This window comes from Chiloscyllium plagiosum, unplaced genomic scaffold (assembly GCF_037043375.1).
Source record: "Chiloscyllium plagiosum isolate Xiang-an unplaced genomic scaffold, Cpla_swu_hap1 HiC_scaffold_31, whole genome shotgun sequence".
NCBI lineage: Eukaryota > Metazoa > Chordata > Chondrichthyes > Orectolobiformes > Hemiscylliidae > Chiloscyllium > Chiloscyllium plagiosum.
This window is the reverse complement of record NW_028270169.1, coordinates 8,463,080-8,483,194: the sequence shown is the minus strand read 5'-3', so window position 1 is coordinate 8,483,194 and position 20,115 is coordinate 8,463,080. Positions and strand designations below refer to the sequence as shown.

General features: G+C 37.3%; 1 protein-coding gene across 2 annotated transcripts in view; it reads left to right on the top strand.

Annotated features, from left to right (window-relative positions):
• The window catches only part of brip1 (BRCA1 interacting DNA helicase 1), a 241,649-nt gene that overhangs the window by 147,502 nt on the left and 74,032 nt on the right, over positions 1 to 20,115 (top strand). For both annotated transcript variants that reach the window (XM_087977199.1, XM_043718107.2), the window contains exons 15-16: positions 14,088 to 14,247; positions 17,759 to 17,880. In XM_087977199.1, the coding sequence (XP_087833325.1) occupies positions 14,088 to 14,247; positions 17,759 to 17,880 (282 nt within the window). The remainder of the gene's footprint in view (positions 1 to 14,087; positions 14,248 to 17,758; positions 17,881 to 20,115) is intronic.

Below are 20,115 nucleotides of genomic sequence, written 5' to 3'. Positions count from 1 at the left end.
AAATTGTGAGAGGAAGCTGGAACACCCAGAGGAAATGCAAGCAGACGTGGGGAAAATGTGCAAACTCCAAACAGATAGTCGCCTGAGCCTGGAATCGAACCCAAGTCCCTGGTGCTGTGAGATAGCAACGCTAACCACTGAGCCGCCATGACACCCATTAGAGACCTTGTCCTCGCAATAATCTTCCTTATACACACAACTGTCTGTGTAATCTTTATCTTTGTGAATCAGGCTGTTTGTCTGAAAGGCTTGCAGCTGGCAATCAGGCTATTTGTGGTTGGAATCCATTAAAAACAACCAAGCAGCCCTGCAACACAGTGTTTAGGAAAGACATTCTTGTGGACCACAACAGCCTCAAGTCACCCCAACATGCATTCAAGCAGCAAATCCAACCCCCCACCCTATTTACCAGGCTAAATCCTAAACCTGCCTCTTTGTTGTGAGTACTAAGCTACAGTTTTTAGAGAGAGTTTGAATTTTAACAGGCTGTAATGATGTCCAAATTGGTGGCACACAGCCAGTTCAGTTAATTCAAAGCAACCTTCTGTACTTGAAACAGGCTACTATCCAGCTTGCGACATACCATTACAAATGAAACTGATCACCAAAATTGAATTAAAGTCTAAAGTAATTGCCAGTTACTGTTTGTTTTTAAATCAGCTTATTGTATTTTTTTAAAAAACATCTTGAGTCATTATGTGGTGTACTTGCCGAGCACAGCAATTATGACAGCCGTGTTCATGTTGCTTAATCTTTATACTGAGGGCCAGGCTTATGGGTCTTTTCAGCAAGACTTACAGCCCTCAAGATATGCATAAATAAGTCAATTAGATTTTTTGAAAAGCTTAGCTGTACATATATGTTAAGTCCCAGAGTAGGATCAAGCTGGGTTTTGAACATAATAGACTAAGAATGGTAACAGGTGAACAATAGCTACGTTGTATTTTCATTTCTTCATCACTGGCAACTATGCTTCGGTTGCCTGGACCCTAAGCACTCAAATTTCCACCTAAACCTCTCTGCTTCTTGATCTCCTCTCCTTCTTTTAAGATGCCTCCCCAAAACCATCTTTGCTCAAGCTTTTGGTCAGCTTACTTAATGTTATCACATATGGATTGGTGTACAGTTATCTTTGACATTACTATGAACAGTTTTTTCCACTCTAAAGATGCAATATAAGTGCACATTGATTTGCTTATAGTGATAAAGATTGATTGTGGATATAAATTTGGAAAGCATTGTTTTGTAGCAACTCTGGGATAATGGGCCTTGATTTCTCGTATGCTACTCCAGTAAGCTGTGACATTATTTATTTTCCATTGTGCTCATTTAACGATGTTAGACAATAAGTGTCCAAGAGGTAGGACGATAAAAATGAATTTGCTACAAAATAGTGCAGGTAGGGAAGCAATGGCCCATTGGTATTATCAATAGACTGTTAACCCAGAAAACCAGTAATATTCTGGGGGCCTAGGTTCGAAATTCAGTGACATATGGATGAATTTGAATTCCATATCAAATCTGGAATTAAAAGTCTAATAATGACCATGAAAACCCATCTGACTCACTAATGTTCTTTAGGGAGAAAAACTGCCATACATGTGACTCCAGACCCACAGCAATGCGGTTGACTGCTGACAGCCCTTTGGGCTATTAGGCATACAGGTCATTCTGCTATAATGCGTTTCATTAACACAAATTCACTATAACACGATTGACGTATTGGACACTGTTGCTAAAGTTGGAGTTTTAAAGCATATATTGGTTATGATGTAATTCCAGTCCCATTAGTTTAAATGGTGCTGCTATTACACAATCTTTTTTACAACAGGATTGCACGAGAATAGAACTACCATGTTATAGCAGAACTGACTGTATGCCCTCACCCCATGAATGAATTTTAAACACTGCAAATAAGTGTTAGAAAGAATGTTTAATGGAATTACATACTATACTTATTTAGCATGCACTCTTAATTAGTGAAGATCTTGGATGTTTTCAAAACTATGCGGTACCGGGTGGGTAGATCATTTTGATCACTCTATATTCTCAATCCAGGAAAAGAATATGAATGTAGTTACATGATCTATGCTGATTAAGAATATAAACTTGATCCTTTGTCAGACGTCACACCTCACCAGGTTATAGTCCAACAGGTTTAAGCATAAGCTTTTGGAGCGCTGCTCCTTTGTCAGGTGAATTTACTTTACCTGACAAAGGAGCAGCACTCGGAAAGCTTATGATTTCAAATAAACCCTTTGAACTATAACCTGGTGTTGTATTACTTCTGACTTTATCCACCCCAATCTAACACTAGCACCTCTACATCATTGATCCTGTGTGACCCATTTTCAGCATAGTGGAGGTGTTCCTTGATTTTGTTGTTATGCTTATTCATGGGGAAAATCCAGAAGCAAAAACTGAAAGGTTGGCATGTGGGATGGAGCTTTCAGATCAATGTTTGTCCCAATGGATTATTTTAACTGATTCAGTGAACACAGAGGCAGTGATATTAAGGCAGCTTTAAAATTGAATGAATATTACAGGCTCCCAATAGCAGGAATGGAAAGAAAAATAATATTGCTGCAATTATTTTTTAACAGTTAGATTAGTTTTAAGATTTTGGATTCGGGTCTCAGTTGAAACAGCACAATCAAGGTAAGAATTGTAGCAAAATGATCAACAAAAAGGCTGCACTCATTCAATTTAATTCACTTAATGATTAATTGCAATGGGGCTAACATTTTCCAAACAAGACTGTTGTTGCAAAGTCACACTTGACCATTCTACCGGTATACTTAAAAGCTTAAGAAGCATGAATTCAAACTCTGAATTCTGTTTTAAGGCTGTTTATGACAACATTTTCAAATTCACTGTTCCAATTCCAGAAATATCATCGACCTCTAAGTCCATGCTTTTTAGTTGATGCTTTATTTCAGTTAACCGCTCTCTATTTTAAAAAAAACCTACTCAAGTTGTTACTCAGTTCCCATATTTAATCAAAAAAATCGACGTTTCACGCCGGAACCCTTCATCATGATGAAGGGCTCCGGCCCGAACTGTCGATTTTCCTGCTCCTGGGATGTTGCCTGACTGGCTGTGCTTTTCCAGCAATACATTCTCAACTCTGATCTCCGGCATCTGCAGACCTCACTGTCTGCATATTTAAACAACCCAATTAACTGTTTATTAATATATTAATCACTTTTTTCCCTCATTTCATTAGATCTCAGCCATATCTTTAGATCATTTTAGATGATAACAGTTGTAGTTTGGATGAGGTTCTGTGATTAGGGAGCACTTCCTGAACAATTCATAGTGTGCCAGAAATTGTGTTAACAAACAAATTAAGATTATCATTTGGGATTGCGACACGTTATACTTTAGCTTGCAATAAACTGCATATTCATACACAGGGCCCCATCCTCTGAAGAATTTGTCCAGGCATTGTGTCTTTTCAATCAAAGAAAAGCTCAGGCACAGTGTTCTTTGATGTCTTCTTTGTGGAACAGCTTGATCAATCAGAGGCCACTTGCCAACCAATCAGCATCCTGTTACTCATACAACATAAATTGTTACCTTTGAACTTTATGATTTTTGCCTCTGCCTGGATGAGTGAAAGATGAAAGGTTTTGGCAGCATGTCTTCTTTTTCAGCAATTATCAAATTTTAATAAAGTAATTATTCGTTTTTTTGGCCTCTCTATTTGCGATCCTTTGATTTACATGTTCTACACACATCTATTCAATTGTCTTATTACGACTCCCTTTGGACTTGCAACATGCAGTCTTTTATTATTTAATTTATCCTGCCACCCACTCAGTCAAGGATCTTTTTGTTCCTTTTCCAAACCTCCCCATTTCACTTGTTTGTAATGTTTAACATTTTTTTCCATTTTGCTGAAAGGTCACTGATCTGAAAATGTTAACTCCCCAGATACTGCCATACCTGGTGAATATTAAATCTGCATTAATCCTGTTTGGATTGTCAATCATTCCTGTAATGTATGCCCTAAAAAGCAATTCTCAGTCTTGTTAAGGATGTCATCTTTAGTATTTTGTTGTTCTTATGAGAGAACCTAAGATTCCATTAACATTTTTATAACTTTATAAGTCTGTACGTACAGAGGCATTAAGTCACAGAGTTGTACAGCATGAAAGTAGACCCTTCGGTACAACTCTTCCATGCCAACCAGATATCCTAACCTAATCTAGTCCCATTTGCCAGCACTTGCCCATATCCCTCTAAACCTTTCCTGTTCATATAATCATCCAAATGCCTTTTAAATGCTGTAATTGTACCAACATCCAACACTTCTTCTGGCAGCTCATCCATGAAAAAGTTGCTCCTTAGGTCCCTTTTATATCTTTCTCCTCTCACTCTAAACCTATGCACGCTAGTTCTAGATTCCCCCAGCACAGGGAAAATAATTTGTCTATTTAATCTATCAATGCCCTTCATGATTTTATTAGTCTCTATATGGTCACCCCTCAGCCTCCACGCTCCAGGGAAAATAGCCTCTCCTGATAGCACAAATCCTCCAACTCTGGCAACATCCTTGTAAATCTTTTCAGAACCCTTTCAAATTTCACAACATCCATCTGATAGGAAGGAGACCGAATTGCATGGAATATTCCAAAAGTGGTCTAACCAATGTCCTGTACAGCCGCAACGTGACCTCCCAACTCTATACTCAATGCTCTGACCAATAAAGAAAAGCACACCAAATGCCGCCTTCGTTATCCTATCTACCTGTGACTCTACTTTCTAAGGAACTATGAACCTGCACTTCAAGGTCTCTTTGTTCAGCAACACTCCCCAAGACCTTACCATCAAGTGTATAAGTCCTGCTCTGATTTGCTTTTCCAAAATGCAGAGACTCGCGTTTATCTGAATTAAACTCCATCTGCTATTCCTCAGTCCGTTGGCCCATGTGATCAAGATCCCATTTTAATCTTCGCTGTCCACTACACCTCCAATTTTGGTGACATCTGCAAACTTACTAAGTATACCTTCTATGTTCACATCCAAATCATTCATATAAATGACGAAAATCAGTGGATCCAGCACCGATCCTTGCGGCACTCCACTGGTCACAGGCCTCCAGTCTGAAAAGCAACCCTCCGCCAACACCCTCTGTATTCTACGTTTGAGCCAGTTCTGTATCCAAATGGCTAGTTCTCCCTGTATTCCACGAGATCTAAACTTGCTAACCAGTCTCCCATGGGGAACCTTGTTGGATGCCTTACTGAAGTCCATATAGATCACATCTACCACTCTGTCTTAGTCAATCCTCTTTGTTACTTCTTCAAGAAACTCATTCGAGTTCGTGAGACATAATTTCCCACACACACAGCCATGTTGACTATCCCTAATCAGTTCTTGCCTTTCCAAATACTTGTACATCCTGTCCCTCAGGATTCCCTCCAACAACCTGCCCACCACTGATGTCAGGCTCACCGGTCGATTGTTCCCTGGCTTTTCCTTACCACCTTTCTTAAATAGTGACAGTGCGTTAGCCAAGCTCCAGTCTTCTGACACCTCACCTGAGACTATTGACCATTCTATTCTTTCATGATAATAAGCCTACTGCCATTTTATTTAATAAAATGATTTAAAGTACTTATTAAGCATTTTTGCCATTTTTTAAATCATTATCTTCAAATCGATAATCCCGTCATAGAATCGGTACTCAGCCCAATGAGTATCCACCGAACCAAGCAGATCCACCCTATCCCTTTAACCCTCCATTTACCCATGGCTAATCCACCTAACCTACACAAGCCTGGATACAGTGGGCAATTTAGCATGACCAGTCCACCTCATCTGCCCATCTTTGGTCTGCATCCGGAGGAAAACCATGCAGACACGAAGACAATCACCCAAGGATATAATCTAACCTGGATTCCTAGCGCTCTGAGGCAATAGTGCTAATTGCTGAGCTACCACGCCACCCTTTCCTCTCAGCTATCTCAGTTTGCTTTTGCTAGTATTTTTATTTGGATCCTTGGGAAGTCATTTATTGGTCCTATTGATTTTTTAAATTCTCCTACTTCTCACATTCTTAGTTTTCCCCTTACTGCTTTTATTATTTTCTCTCATTCTCAATTGTTCGTTTCAATATTCTTGTAATTCTCATCCTATATTTCAAGTTGGGTTGTTTCTAACCAATTTTATTTAACTAGGCCCTTTAAATTAATTCAGCTTAATTTTTCAATGCAGTATTATTATTCTGATTATTGTGCCGATTCCTCCTTCCACCTGATCTCACCTCGCTGCTTAATTTTCTTGAATGTACTCATTCTAATCTGGTGTCCCAGTTTTTTCATGAATTTTTTTCTCTCTGATTTAGTTGGATCTTAAACTTGCATTTTGGTTTAACTCTGAAGGTTCTCACCCACCTATTTGATTATTCATAATCCATCTCACAATTGTGACAACACGGATAGCAAGCCAAACCAAATCAGCCTCCACATCACTGGACTTGCAACACAATGAACTTAAAACATTTAATGACTCTCAAGATTTCTCAATTGCTTCTAATGACACTTGACAAACAACAGATCTTAAATATCAAGTTTATAACTTAAACAAAAGTTAACAGTAAAAGCCAAAAGTTATTTATTATTAATAGTGTAACTTCAGCAGAACACAGATGAACAGCAAAACAACCTAATTGCTATCTACAATTTAAGCCAAATATTCTTTGACTAGAAGCCCCTGCTTTCTCACTAACGAACAGATAGTTAATGAATAAAGCTTTTTAAAATTATAATTTGCCAGTTTGATAATTGTTTTAATGATGAATACAAGGCCTTCATGAAACCCTTGGATGATTGTGTTACAATCACATAGGACTGTGTATCTTGCTTGAATTCAAAAATCATTGATCAAAGAAACGGTTTCCATAGACCTTTGGACATTTTTTTTACTTATTTCTTACAGCCTGAAGATCTTCTGACAAAATTTTAAATAATTCGATAACTGGAGAATAACTAGAGAGACCAAAAACCAACTCCAGTCCAGCAGCTTCCAAAACAAAATGGTTTCCTGCTCAAAACTCAGTCAGAGTCAGTTCACTTCTTTTTCTCTCTTCAACATTCTCTGTGACACCTGGCCACCATCTGTCTGCCCTTTATTGAGCAGTTTATCATCCAACCAGCTGCCAGTCTCTGAGCATAACAACATCTGAGTGCCAAATCATCTAAGTGTTCTTACAGCAGTAATTAACCTGCATTATCTTTCCAGATTTTTCCCCACTGCAACCATCAGCCTTTTGTTCTCTTTTATTTGAAAAACCAGCTGGTGTTCAAAGTTTAATAAACAACTTCATCTCTCAGTTCCAAGCTAAAAATGAGGAAAATAGTGATGGTCTTAACATAATATCTCTGCTGAACCAGTTTCTTGCTTGAGGAAGAAGGAGCACACTTATTAATGGAATTCTGTCCCATCATCTCCATGTAATTGTGCTCTGTCCCAACAGTAAGTTGACCATTCGAATCTTGCAGAACAATAATTTTGGTATTAATTACTTAAATCTGATTACAGGTCTCTTTTCCATTTCATTGTCTGCAATTTGAAGGTGTATAATGCACTTCAGTTAAATACTTTTTATCTTTAAGTTGCAGCCATGTTGTCTCTGTATTCCTTTCTTGAATAGACCATAAGAAATAAGAACAGAAGTAGATCATTTGGCCCTTCAAGCCTGTCCCACCATTCGAGGATCATAGTTGATCTGACACTCCCTGTGTCCAATTTCTTGCCTTTTCCCCATAATTTTTAATTCCCCTACTGGTCAAGAATCTATCTCAACCTCAAGTATACCCAGTGCTCTGCCCCCATAGCTGTCTGTAGCAAGGAGTTCTAATGACTCTTAACCCTCTCTGACAAGAAATTCCTCTTTATCTCAGTGTTAAATTTTCACCCTTTATTCTGAGATTGTGTCCTGTGGTCCTGTAATATCCCTTGAGGGGAAACATCCTCTCAGAATTTACTTTGTCATACCCTGAAAAATGTTACATGTTTCAATGAGATCACCTCTCATTCTTTTAAATTCCAGTGCAGAGTCCCACCCTGTTTAGCCTTTGGTAAGAAGACAGTCGCTCCCTATCAAGGATCATCTAATGAAATAAAAACATAAATTGCCGAAAAAGTTCCAATGACCCTTTCTCAGAACTTTAAATAATTAGATAATAACTAGAGAGACCAAAAACCAACTCCAGTCCAGCAGAATTGAGGAAGGGTCACTGGATCCAAAACTTTAACTCTGATTTCTCTTCACAAATGCTGCCAGACCTGCTGAGGTTTTCCAGCAATTTATGTTTTGCATTCTGATTTACAGTTTTTAGTTCTTTCAGTTTTTGTCATCCTAATGAACATTCTCTGAAGTGCCTCCAATAAAATGAGGGAACCAAAACTGCTCTCAGTACTCCGGAAATGGTCTCACGAGCACCTTGTAGAGTTGCAATAAGGCTTTCCCGACTTTTATACTCCAAGCTGCACATCAGTCATTGTGTAATATATATTTTCTCTCTCACTCAATATTACCATTTCTTTCTTTTTTAATCCGTCCCAATAATTTATATCCTAATATGCTTACCTTCCATTTTTGATTAGTTTACAGCTAAACTTTTGTTAATTCTGTCACATTTAAGACTTACTGTAAACCTCATGCTTCCAATTCCCAAGTTTATGTTTTTGCATTCAGTATTATGTATACATACACTTTAATACAGTTTTGTATGATTTAATACAATGTAACCCTACAAGTACTTTGCTCAAAAACTGCATGCATTCATGTAGAACTCTGAGCTCAAAAACTGCATGAATTTATGTAAAACTCCGTTATCTCACTTTTTAGATTAGAATCAATCTAAGCATTGTGGCACAGACAGAGAACACAGGGGGCCAACACCTTCAACATATTGTCTAGCTATCACTATTGTTAATAGCTAACCCGAGAATGCAACTTTTAAAAAAAATGGTTTTGTGATTTACACATGAAAGAAGTTAAACTATCACTGTATTCTAACAGATGAAAGGCTTAACAGACAATCAATTTTTCAATGTATAATTTCAGTTACATCACACTGTAAATTTTTGATATAAATTCTGTGTTTCAATTGAGCCGTCCACTATCACCTGATGAAGGAGCGTCGCTCCGAAAGCTAGTGTGCTTCCAACTAAACCAGTTGGACTATAACCTGGTGTTGTGTGATTTTTAACTTTGTACACCCCAGTCCAACACCGGCATCTCCAAATCATGACATATATGGGGCAGTTATTGCTCAGAGGGAGAGTAAGATGTGTTGTTTGGAGGTTTTGCACTGTGAGCCCTCTCCACAAGTTTGCAATGAAGTCCTTGTATGTTTCGTACCTTCCTGAATGAACCTTCTTGCATTTTCGTTGGTGGAGACATTTGAGTTCTTCAGTGATGCTTTGAGGACGAGGACTCCACGAAAGCATTTCAACTGAGGCGCATTTGAGTGATGAGTGCTTGTTGCTGGGCTGTTTCACTGGCTTTAAAATGGCTTCTCTGCCTCAATTGCTGCAAAATTGAACAAGGCCCAGATTTGGGCTTTCTAAATTAATCTCTGCATTATAATATTACTTTCCTAAAGGCTGTAGGTATTGCACCCTTTACACACAAACAAATGCTGAATCTATCTGTGTACTGTGCAGAAGCAAATGCTCTCCCTCGCTCTCTCTCTCCCACAAAGATTTTAAACTGCCCTCTCTCTCTCCACAGCAAAACTCCACAGCAGGCACATCTTGATCTCCAATATTAGAATCAGCTTGCAGAGACCAGAAATGGACCTTCTCTCTGCAACGGTTCCCATTCCAGATTCCAACTGCAACTTATCAAAACAATTCTCATTCGTTTGAAAATTTTTCTTGGAAAAGGTTTTTTTGAAAGTTTTCGAAAATACTTTGCAGACTTATCAAGTGCAATGAAATGCCTTTTTTCGCATTCAATTCAGAATTATTCCAATATATTTATAGGAGCTGAAATAAACCCAATACAAAATGATGGTGTAAAACGACACAAAACAAAACAATTTTGTGAAACAGTGATGCAAAAAATACAAAGCAATGCATATGAGTGACACATGACATCAGTGCAAAACAACTAACTTTGGAATAGGAGATAAAAATTAGGAACTCAGATCCTAAAATGTGCATGACTTTAAAACAAAATTGCTGACTGTAGCATCTTTAAGGTACTGTTATCTTGAGAAGAAAGAATTAACATACCAGATCTTACATCATAAAGCTAATTGTTTCATATCTTAAAGCTTTAAGGTATTAAGTATATAATTTTACTTTGAGTATAAGTAAATAGCCACTGCAGTTCCAGTGAATTCAAGCAGTCTGTCCTTCGTTACTATTAAATTAGTTCCTAGCTTGAGTTTAAGAGTTTGAACATGAAAATAAAATTTCTAATTGTCTTCATTAACTGACTAAAGTCAAACTAACAAGTCAGCGTTGATCAGCGCCTTGCCACGGGGAGCCATATGTGCAGCGTGCTTAATCAGCCAATGTTGGCAAAGCTCAAAATAGTGCCCAACATTAATTGTGATGCTGCAATAGGACAATATTTGCTAAATAATACCAACATTAATGAGAGTCACATCAAAAACTGTTCAAAGCTGGTCCATTGGGCTCAAGCTATGATTAATTTGCACGTGCTAAAAGCTATATTTATTCACACACAAGGCCCTATTTCTACCAAGGCAAAAAGACAATGTCTTCATTTTGCACTTAGTTTGCTGAGGAAAGGGCCTTTGAATTATATCTAATTCCCATTTCCTGCCCATTCAGTGTTAACTTGGTTTGAATTTAATAACTTAACTGAGATAGTAATCATGATCACATTATGTATGTCGCAGAATGGTCTGTGACCTCCGAATTCCTTTAACTCATTTAATACCCATTTAGTATTTCGAGTATGACAATCTGAAAATAACTAGCAGCAAACCTTTAGTTTTAAACAAGCAAAGTTTACTTTATTGCACAATATTATTGTTGAAAGTTACTGATTTTAAAAATGGTGACAGTTATTAGATTAAATACATATACAAAGATTATAAGAAGACATGGATAAAAATGTGTAAAAAGAAAAGAATAAGATAAATTTATTATAAATGTAGGCCTGCTACTTGCTTGATGATTCTCATTCTGAAATGAAGGAGGTGGAAATCCTGAAGGCCACGTTTAGCAACTGTGATATATCCGAGAGTTGAATAGTCAGAGTTTATCACACAATTAGACTGAGTAGACCAGGTTGTATGATGAGTTATGGCTTCTTTGTTTTGCTTTTTTGGTACTCTGACCATTAGTAACCTGGGTGAGTGCAGCATTCCTCAACTGGTTGGCTGTTTTGCCCTCTTCCTGTTAAAAACTCACTCTCTGCTGTCTCTCTCTTCTCTTTCAGCAGTGTCTCTGCTTTGCATTTTCCAGAACAATATTATATAAACAGGAAACAAAATCATCCTCTATCTGAATGGTTCATTATAAAAGAAATGTTGGACTTTATCAGTGTTTTCGTAACACATACTGCTGGTGAAAGTGTAAAGCTTTTTACAGTCAGTCCCAAATATATGGAATTTTAAGCAGAAATTTGACTGCAATATCATTTTTGCCAATTTTGCTTCTCTGCAAAGCAAAAACCACAAAAAAGTGGTAGAATATATGTAATCCAGATAAATCTACTTTCAGGGAGGTGATGGCCTAGTGATATTATTGCTAAACTATTAATCCAGAGACCCAGGTAATGTTCTTGGGACTCACGTTCAGGTTTTGGCATGGCAGATAGTAGAATTTGACTTCAATAAATATCTGGAATTAAGAGTCTAGTGCTGAACATAATGACCATTGTGGATTGTTGGAAAAACCTATCTGTTTCATTAATGTCTTTGAGGGGAGGAATCTGCTGTCCTTACCTGGTCTGACCTGCATATGACTCCAGATCCATAGCAACCCGGTTAACACTTAACTGCCCTCTGGGAAATTGGGGATGGGTAATAAGTGCTGGCCTAACCAATGACATCAACAGCCTGTGAATGAATAAAAGAAAACTTTAACCTCTGTATCACTTTCCCATTTTCTAACTCTGCTTTATTATTTCAAATTTAATGTTCTTTTAGTATCCCTTCATTTATCTTTCATTATTATTTTTCCGGTCTTGCAATTTAAAATCGGTGTGCAAATGTAGTAATGTTTAAAAATGAAATAATGTTGTTTTCACTTGTGTTCATTTCATGTATGGTCAGTTCATGGTGATAAAAGGTCTTGGGAATTTCAGCTAAGATTATTTTTTTGAAATCAGGCATCCTTTATATTACTGTCATTTGTGTTCACATTTCTTAATATATATTCAACATCAAGATGATTTCTTTTTTAAAAATTACTATTAATTTATGAGTTTGTCATAGTTGTGACAAGTCTTACTTGCACCTTACTAATGATTTTACTAATTGGGCAAGCTTGTGTTTTAGACAATATTGGCTGGAATTCTATATTTAGCATATCTCAGGAGAATTAATAATGCAACCACAGTACAATGTTGTTGGGCCTAGTTGGTATTAAACCCTTTAGAGGTTACTAAATATTGATGTTTAAATTTTTGAGTTTTCAGTCATTCATAATGTTGTGCAATCTGCTAGTTGGAATTTTCCATGAGCGAAACTGTAAAGTGCAAGCACTTTCCATATTGGTAAATGGAGAACACTTTAGGGAATTGTCACTAAAAGTAAGAATGTAAGCATTAAATTTCTTAGCTAACTGATGGAATGAATATTAATTGAATGTAAGCTGTTACCTGCAATGATAAAGCAAGGCTTGCATCTGGAAAAATGGCTCTAGGGTGCTGAAAGCTACTTTTCTCTATCTTGTAATAATCACTTTTCATGTTAACAGGACTATATGTTTTTACACAGCTAGATAAACCCCACAGCACCCAAGTTTCAAAAACAAACTCTTTTCAATATTTTGGAAATAATCCCCATGCTGACCTATAATCATTGACTACACATTCTGTCAGCTGGTTCTGTAATTAATTCTCATGTCTATATTCATAATGGAAGCTAACTGCATAAACTTATTCCCCAGAATTGTACCCAATAATTGGAAAATTTGGGTATTTAAACTGTAACAATCTTGTATTGGTAGTTTCTATTTTAAATGTGAAGGCAGGAAATTATGAAAGAAATAATAAAGATTAAATGCAGAACTTTAAAAACTGAAGGATGTTTGTATCTTCTCGTCTAAATATTAAATTGCTATTTAATTCAAATTGTCACAAAGGTAGCCCCTTTTTTTCTAAAAGCTGTTCTTTGGCTCAAGAATACTCTGTCCTTGATTTTTTTCAGGGGGGTAATAAAGCGGGCCGGACTCCGATTAGTCTGATTTGGTACAGAGATGAAAAAGATTTTGAGAAGTTTTTTGTTTATATGTAAACAGATGAGACTTCAGGCCGAAGTGGTCATGTTTTAGAAGTGACTTGTATAAAGAAAGGGAAGTGATCAGCTCGCTAGCTGAACTGACCAGTTTTAGTTCAGTCTGACCTGGTAAGGAGTTCAACAGGGAGCTGTGTGGTAACTTTCTCTCTTTCTGCCCTTTAACTTCAACCTGTAAGCATGTTTTCGATCTTTACTGGTTTTTAAAGGCAGTGTGCTTATTGGGACTGTGTGTATATTCGGAACAGTTTACTTAAGTCTAGTTTGATAGGCTGAAATCTGTAGGGGTTCTTTATTCTGTTCTTTGTGTTTCATTGTGTAATTTTGTGAATTAAGTTTTGTCTGTTTTAAAATCTAGTAGTCAACCTAGCTAACGTAATCCAGGTAATTTTCACTGTACACTTACCAAAACAAATTGCAAAGTTATGGTCTGAGCTGCCTGCTTAAGAATGTTTTGAGTGGTCTGGCTTAGGCCATATCAAATTCAATAAGAATACAACACTAATATTAATTCCCTATCAAATATTGTATTAGATTTTGGGATGATTAATGCTCTGGAAATGAAATTAATTAACTTGAATTTTGTTTTGTTAAGCCTCCTTAAACAATATTTCTTACTCCTATTTGCAGATGCTGGACAAGCTGCAGAATCGCTGGATGCTCACAGGTTTATGGAAAAAACTGGAGGAGATCAAAACCATTATTGTTGAGCCAAAAGGAGGTGACAAAAGTGACTTTGATTCATTAATGCAGTCCTACTATAAGGTTATAAAGGATAAAGAAAGCAAAGGTACACCATTGAGAAAATATTAGTTACTATAATCTGCAAAATGTTTAAGTTTCAATATTTGGACTGAAAAACAAATGGTGTGTGTGAATTGAAACTCAAATTCGGACTTGCATTCATAACCTCAAGTGAGGCATTATAAAACAGTGTCAACATAAAGTTTGATAGAGCACAGTCAGAGATATCGAAGCAACTCGATGTTAAAATCTGTTTCAAAACAAAAGTTAATATGATGCAAAAAAATGTGTATATTAATATGAAGTGAGTACAATTACAACATTTAAAAGAGATTTGAACAGGTGCACGGATAGGAAAGGTTTAAAGGGATATGCGTCAAACACAGGTAAATGGGACTACTTCAGTTTAGGCAACCTGGTTGGCACGGACGAGTTCAGCCAAAGGATCTGTTTCCATGCTGTATGACTCTATGATGATAGAATTTAACTAAAGAAATATTATCTAATCATTTATTGGTGTGAGGAGATCCATAGTTAGAGATATATTCATTATTTGGGGCCTTGGGCCAGAAGGTTCTAACCCACCTACCCCAAGCATGAATGATTCATCATGTCTATACTGGTGACCTGTTCCAAATTATTAAAATACCTGTGTTAATTATTAAGTAGAACCAGAGCAAATTCGAGTTCAAGTGATAACTGCTTTAACCAGTGTAGAGACTGTTAATTTTTTAAAAAATTTGAATTCTTCGTGAACAACTTAGAAACTTGATATAATTTAAGTTTTGAGATTTCCAAAAGTAACAATGATTAAATGTAACTTCTTAAGAAGCTAATATTCTAAACTACAGCAAAGCTATCCTTTATTAGTGTTTACACATGAAACACCCAGACCAACATACTTCACACAGCACACATTGTGAAATGACAGTCTTCACAAGGAAACAGTTTCATTTTAATCACACCTTCAAATCGCTTACTTTTCCTTGTTTTGCTCAGTGTTAACAAGCAGTGATCATTGAAGACCCCTTTACCTCAGTGTTCCAAGAAATCCCAAAGCAACATTCAGCACACGCATTCCAATGGTTTCTTCCTTGGCTGTGCCAGGATGAATTTTCCAGTGTCCTTAATTTTCTACAGATTTCTGTCTCTTTGACTGGAAAATGTCTTCCCACCCAATTCTGTCCAGTAGCTGGTAGAGAAAAATATTCTTTTTCTCTCTTCTGACCACAGTATCTGCTGTTCCTGATTCCCTCCAGGACTTGCTCACTCCTCTCTCTCTCTCTCTTTCTGTGTCCAGAGTTTTTTTTAAACAGGCTTCCCTGGAGCCTATAAGTCTCCACAAACTGAAAGCAGGTGCCTCTCATTTTGTGTCCAAGAATAAAATAAGCATTGGCCCTCTTGTAGCACAGTGGTAGCGTCACCACTGCATCACACAAACCTTCTAAATGCCATATTTAATTGTTTTCTTTATATATTTTATTACATCTTTTTCCATTTTAGCCCTTAGTTTGGGTTTCTTGTTTTAATTCAGCCTTACCGCCCAGGTTTGGGAAAGTCGGGCTAAGCCTAGTCCAAATGTGTCGGCCCATCAATACCAAGGGTACTCCCATTGTCATATGTCCTAAAGTTGTAGAGGAAATGAGCAAGCTTCATTTCCAAAGGCCTGTAGTTTACTTTCTCATACTACTTGTAAATACCTGGACCGTCTGCTCAGCCAGACCATGAAGACAGATAGTAGGGTGCCATGTGGATGTGCCTTATCCCCTTTGCCTTCATAAAGGTCTGAAACTCCCCATTGATCAATGGGTTCTCTTTGTCTGTTGCAAGAGCCATGAATATACCATGCAGAGTACAAGATTGGAGAATGTGGTGCTGGAAAAGCACAGCCGGTCAGGCAACATCCGAGAAGCAGGAGAAGCCCTGATGAAGGGACCACACTCTCACTTCTCATCTCCAGCTTCTGCAGTCCTCACTTTCTCCAGACTACAAGATTGGAAGAGTTTTTCTGTGGTGTCGTAAGAGTTAATAGAGGCCATTCTGTGCATTCCGATCTATTTTGAATGGGTATCCATTAAAAATTAAGAACATAGAGCTCATAAATAGCCTTGGGCACTTGAATTCTATCAATTTCACAGTTGCTCATTCAGTGTAAATGGTGGTTCATTGGTTAGCTCTGCTGGCTCTCAGCACCAGGTTCGATTCCAGCTTTGGGTGACTTTCTGTGTGGATCTTGCATGTTTTGCCCATGTCTGTGTGGGTTTCTACAGGCTGCTTCAGTTTCCTGCATGAAAAAGCTTCCCAAATTGGAGAATCTGTATCCATGGGAACAATGTAAAGAATGTGATATGCCATTTAGGACTGATGAGGCGAACACTTTTTACTCAGAGTTGTGAATCTTTGCAATTCTCTGCTACAGATGACTGTGGAAGCTCAGTCTTTGAGTATTTTAAGGTAGAAATTGATTTATTTTAGCAATGGCATAAAGGATTGTGGGGTTATTGTTGGTAAAAGTCACTGAAGTGTTCAATTAGCCATGTTCCTATTAAGTGATGGAGCGGGCTCAAAAGGTAAATGGCCCACTTGCTTTCATTTGTTTTTATGTTGACCAGGACCCACTATCCAAGTGACGGCCATCATCTGGCCTATTGCTGAATTGCATTGTGTAGTTTCACAACATCCCCCCTTTTCCAGGGTATTTTGTTTTACTTTAAGTTCAAAGGACAGCCAAAGACATAGCCATCTTGATACATCTCTGATCTGTAGCACAGCATTCTGTGAAACATCCAGTACCTTCCCTTCTATTGTGATTAATTCCAAGGCATTCATCTTATAAATTATTTTAAATAGTTTGCACATCTGCAGTAATAAGGTTTAACTACACAAATACATTTTGAGGCTGAATAAGTTGAATTCTGAATAAAAGACTTCAGCAAATTCTTGAGCTGCGATTTGTGAGCATAAATGATTGGGACTACTATAGTTCGAGAACTTTAGATGGGTCAGTTTTTATCCAATGTGTGCAGGAGGGTTTCTTGACACTGTATGTAGACAAGCCAACAAGGGGAAAGGCTACATTAGATTTGGTACTGGGTAATGAACCCAGTCAGGTGTTAGATTTGGAGGTAGATGAGCACTTTGGTGATGGTGACCACAATTTGATTATGTTTACTTTAGTGATGGAAAGGGATCGGTATGTATTGGAGGGCAAGAATTATAGCTGGGTTATAGCATTGGATAGGCATATGGACGAGAATGGAATAGTGTAAGTTAAATGGGCTTCAGATTGGTTCCACAGGCAGTGCAATATTGAGAGCCGAAGGGCCTGTACTGCGCTGTAATCTTTTAAGTGGAATGTGGTGTCATGACCAAAGCCATTGCAGACTAAACTGCATATATGATGGACTGAAATGACTGATGTTGCTTGATCTTTTAGCCCCAACTCAAAATGTTTAGATATCTATGGTTAGTAATCTTTTGCAAGCTGATTTATCTTTACCCTTTTAACCTTCCTTTTGGTGCAGTGCCTTGATTTTTCTTTCTGTTTTTGTTCTTAGGTGGAGCTCTCTTGGTAGCTGTTTGCAGAGGAAAAGTCAGTGAAGGACTTGATTTCACTGATGATAATGCTCGTGCCGTGGTTACAATAGGCATTCCTTTTCCAAATGTCAAAGACCTCCAGGCAAGTAATCAAAACTACAGAAGGATGGGCTGCTGAAACCTTTCCACTTGCAAAATAACTCATAGAAATATGTAGGGTAGAACAAAAATGTCTGCAGGATCTATTAAAAATGTTCAGTTGGAGCGCCTATGCTATTGTCTAAACTGGAAAGCGACACATCTGTGCCATAAATTGTCCCTGGAATCTGCAGGCAGAAATATAATACTAAATTATTTTATCATTTAAAAAGAAAACTAGTTAACAGAATGTCCAACTGCACACTCCAGGTGTGCATTTTTTATACCCTTACCAAACTAATATCTAATGATTTACATTAGAAATGGCAGGACAATTAGAATTATACAGCACAGGACAGACCCATTGGACAACCTGTCCATGCCAGCCAGGTTTCCCAAATTAATCTAATCTAATTTGGCTCATATCCCTCTAAAGCTTTCCTTTTCATGTACCTATCCAAATGTCTTTTAAATGTTGCAACTATGCCGGCACTTCCTCAGGCAACACCATTTATGCAACACCCTCTCTATGAACAAGTTGCCACTCAGGTCCCTTTTAAATCTTTTCCCCTCTCACCTTAAATCCATGTCCTCTAGTTTTGAATGCTTCCTACCCTTGGGAAAAGACCTTTGCTATTCACCTTATAACTCATCTATGCCCCTCATGATTTTGTAACCCTTTATAAGGTCACCCCTCAACCTCCTACGCTCCAGTGAAAAAAGTCCTAGTGTATCTAGCCTATCCTTCTAAATCAAACCCTCCAGTCTTGGTAACATCCTCGCAAAATGATCAGATTGGCTGAAATTTGACACAGCTGTGTTCAGAAATACTTGGAGAAAATGTTAGTTGTTCGTTTCACAACGTTTTTAAGAATATAATAGGATTAAGGAATTAGTTGAAAAATGTATTATTCTGAATCCTTATTACAGTAGGATACATGGGGACCAGTCAAAATGATCTATTGGAAATGAGGTACAGACATTAAAAGGCCAAGACATTTCAATTCTCTTCTACATGTTTTCAGGCTTATTTCCATTTTTCACATCTCCAATAACCCATAATTAAATGACAACAATGAGTAAATATCATGCCTAATTCACTGCTGTGTACTTGAATCTGCCTCTCAGATCACCTTAATTTGAGCTGTTCACTGAGTGTTCTTCCACTCCAGATATTTCCTATTATTCCCTTGATTTGTAAAAGCAAGAAATATTCTTGTTAGAGCCCTAGATTCTTTTATACAATGTGGCACAGTTTCATGAGAAAAGTCTTTGTGTCTCTTTCAGACTACTTCTCTTACAAAGCAAAGATTTTATATTCTAATCAAAAAGCAGGGTACTGTGTTTCTGAAATAAAAACAACATGTTGGAAATACTCAGCAAGTCAGGCAGCATTTGTGAAGAGAGAAGAGAGTCCATGTTTCAGGTCAATTACTTCATTAGATCTTTTTGGGGAGAAAACAGAACTAATATTTCATTCTGTTCCTCTATTCTGATTTCTCTGCACAGATGCTGAGCTTTTCCATCAATTCCTGTTTTTGTTTCTGATTCACAGCACCTGCAGTTTTCTTGGTTTTTACTTAAGATAATATGCAATATTGACAATTATTTTTACATTTCTTAACTTCAAGATGTGGCAAATGTAATAATTTATTGTTTCAGTGGCTGAGATTTACTATCTTGTCTCAGCTGAGTGCAGCAACACATGCATTGTTTGCTTAGCCATAAAATATCCAAATTTCATACTTGTGTCATGTATGTTTGTTCATTTTAAATGTAATCAGACAGTATTACTTTCTATGATTTTCTTCGCTGTGATGTGCTAACATGCACACAAATGAATTAAGAACAAGGGTAAACCAACAATAGATCTCTGTGCTTGCTCCTAGGTTAAACTGAATCTTCTTAAATTTTGCTAACTTTTCTCAAAAATAAGTATCCATTGTTCAAAAAGAGCACGAGGGTTTGCAGTATTGCACTGTGGGAATTTCCCTGAACATGTTCAGTAACCGTAATGACTATATTAATTGTATCCTCAATTCTATGGAAATACCTCCTTAATGTTTTCCAAATGGCGGAAGATTGATCTAAACTGTCCTCTAGAGTTTGCATAGTTTTTTGTTGGAGGGTATGAGCCTTGAGAATTAAGGATGGCTTACATATCTTGCAGGTGATATCCATCCTTATTTTTGTAGTTGATGGAGTAAATTAAAATTGCATTTAAATGTAGTCTTTTATG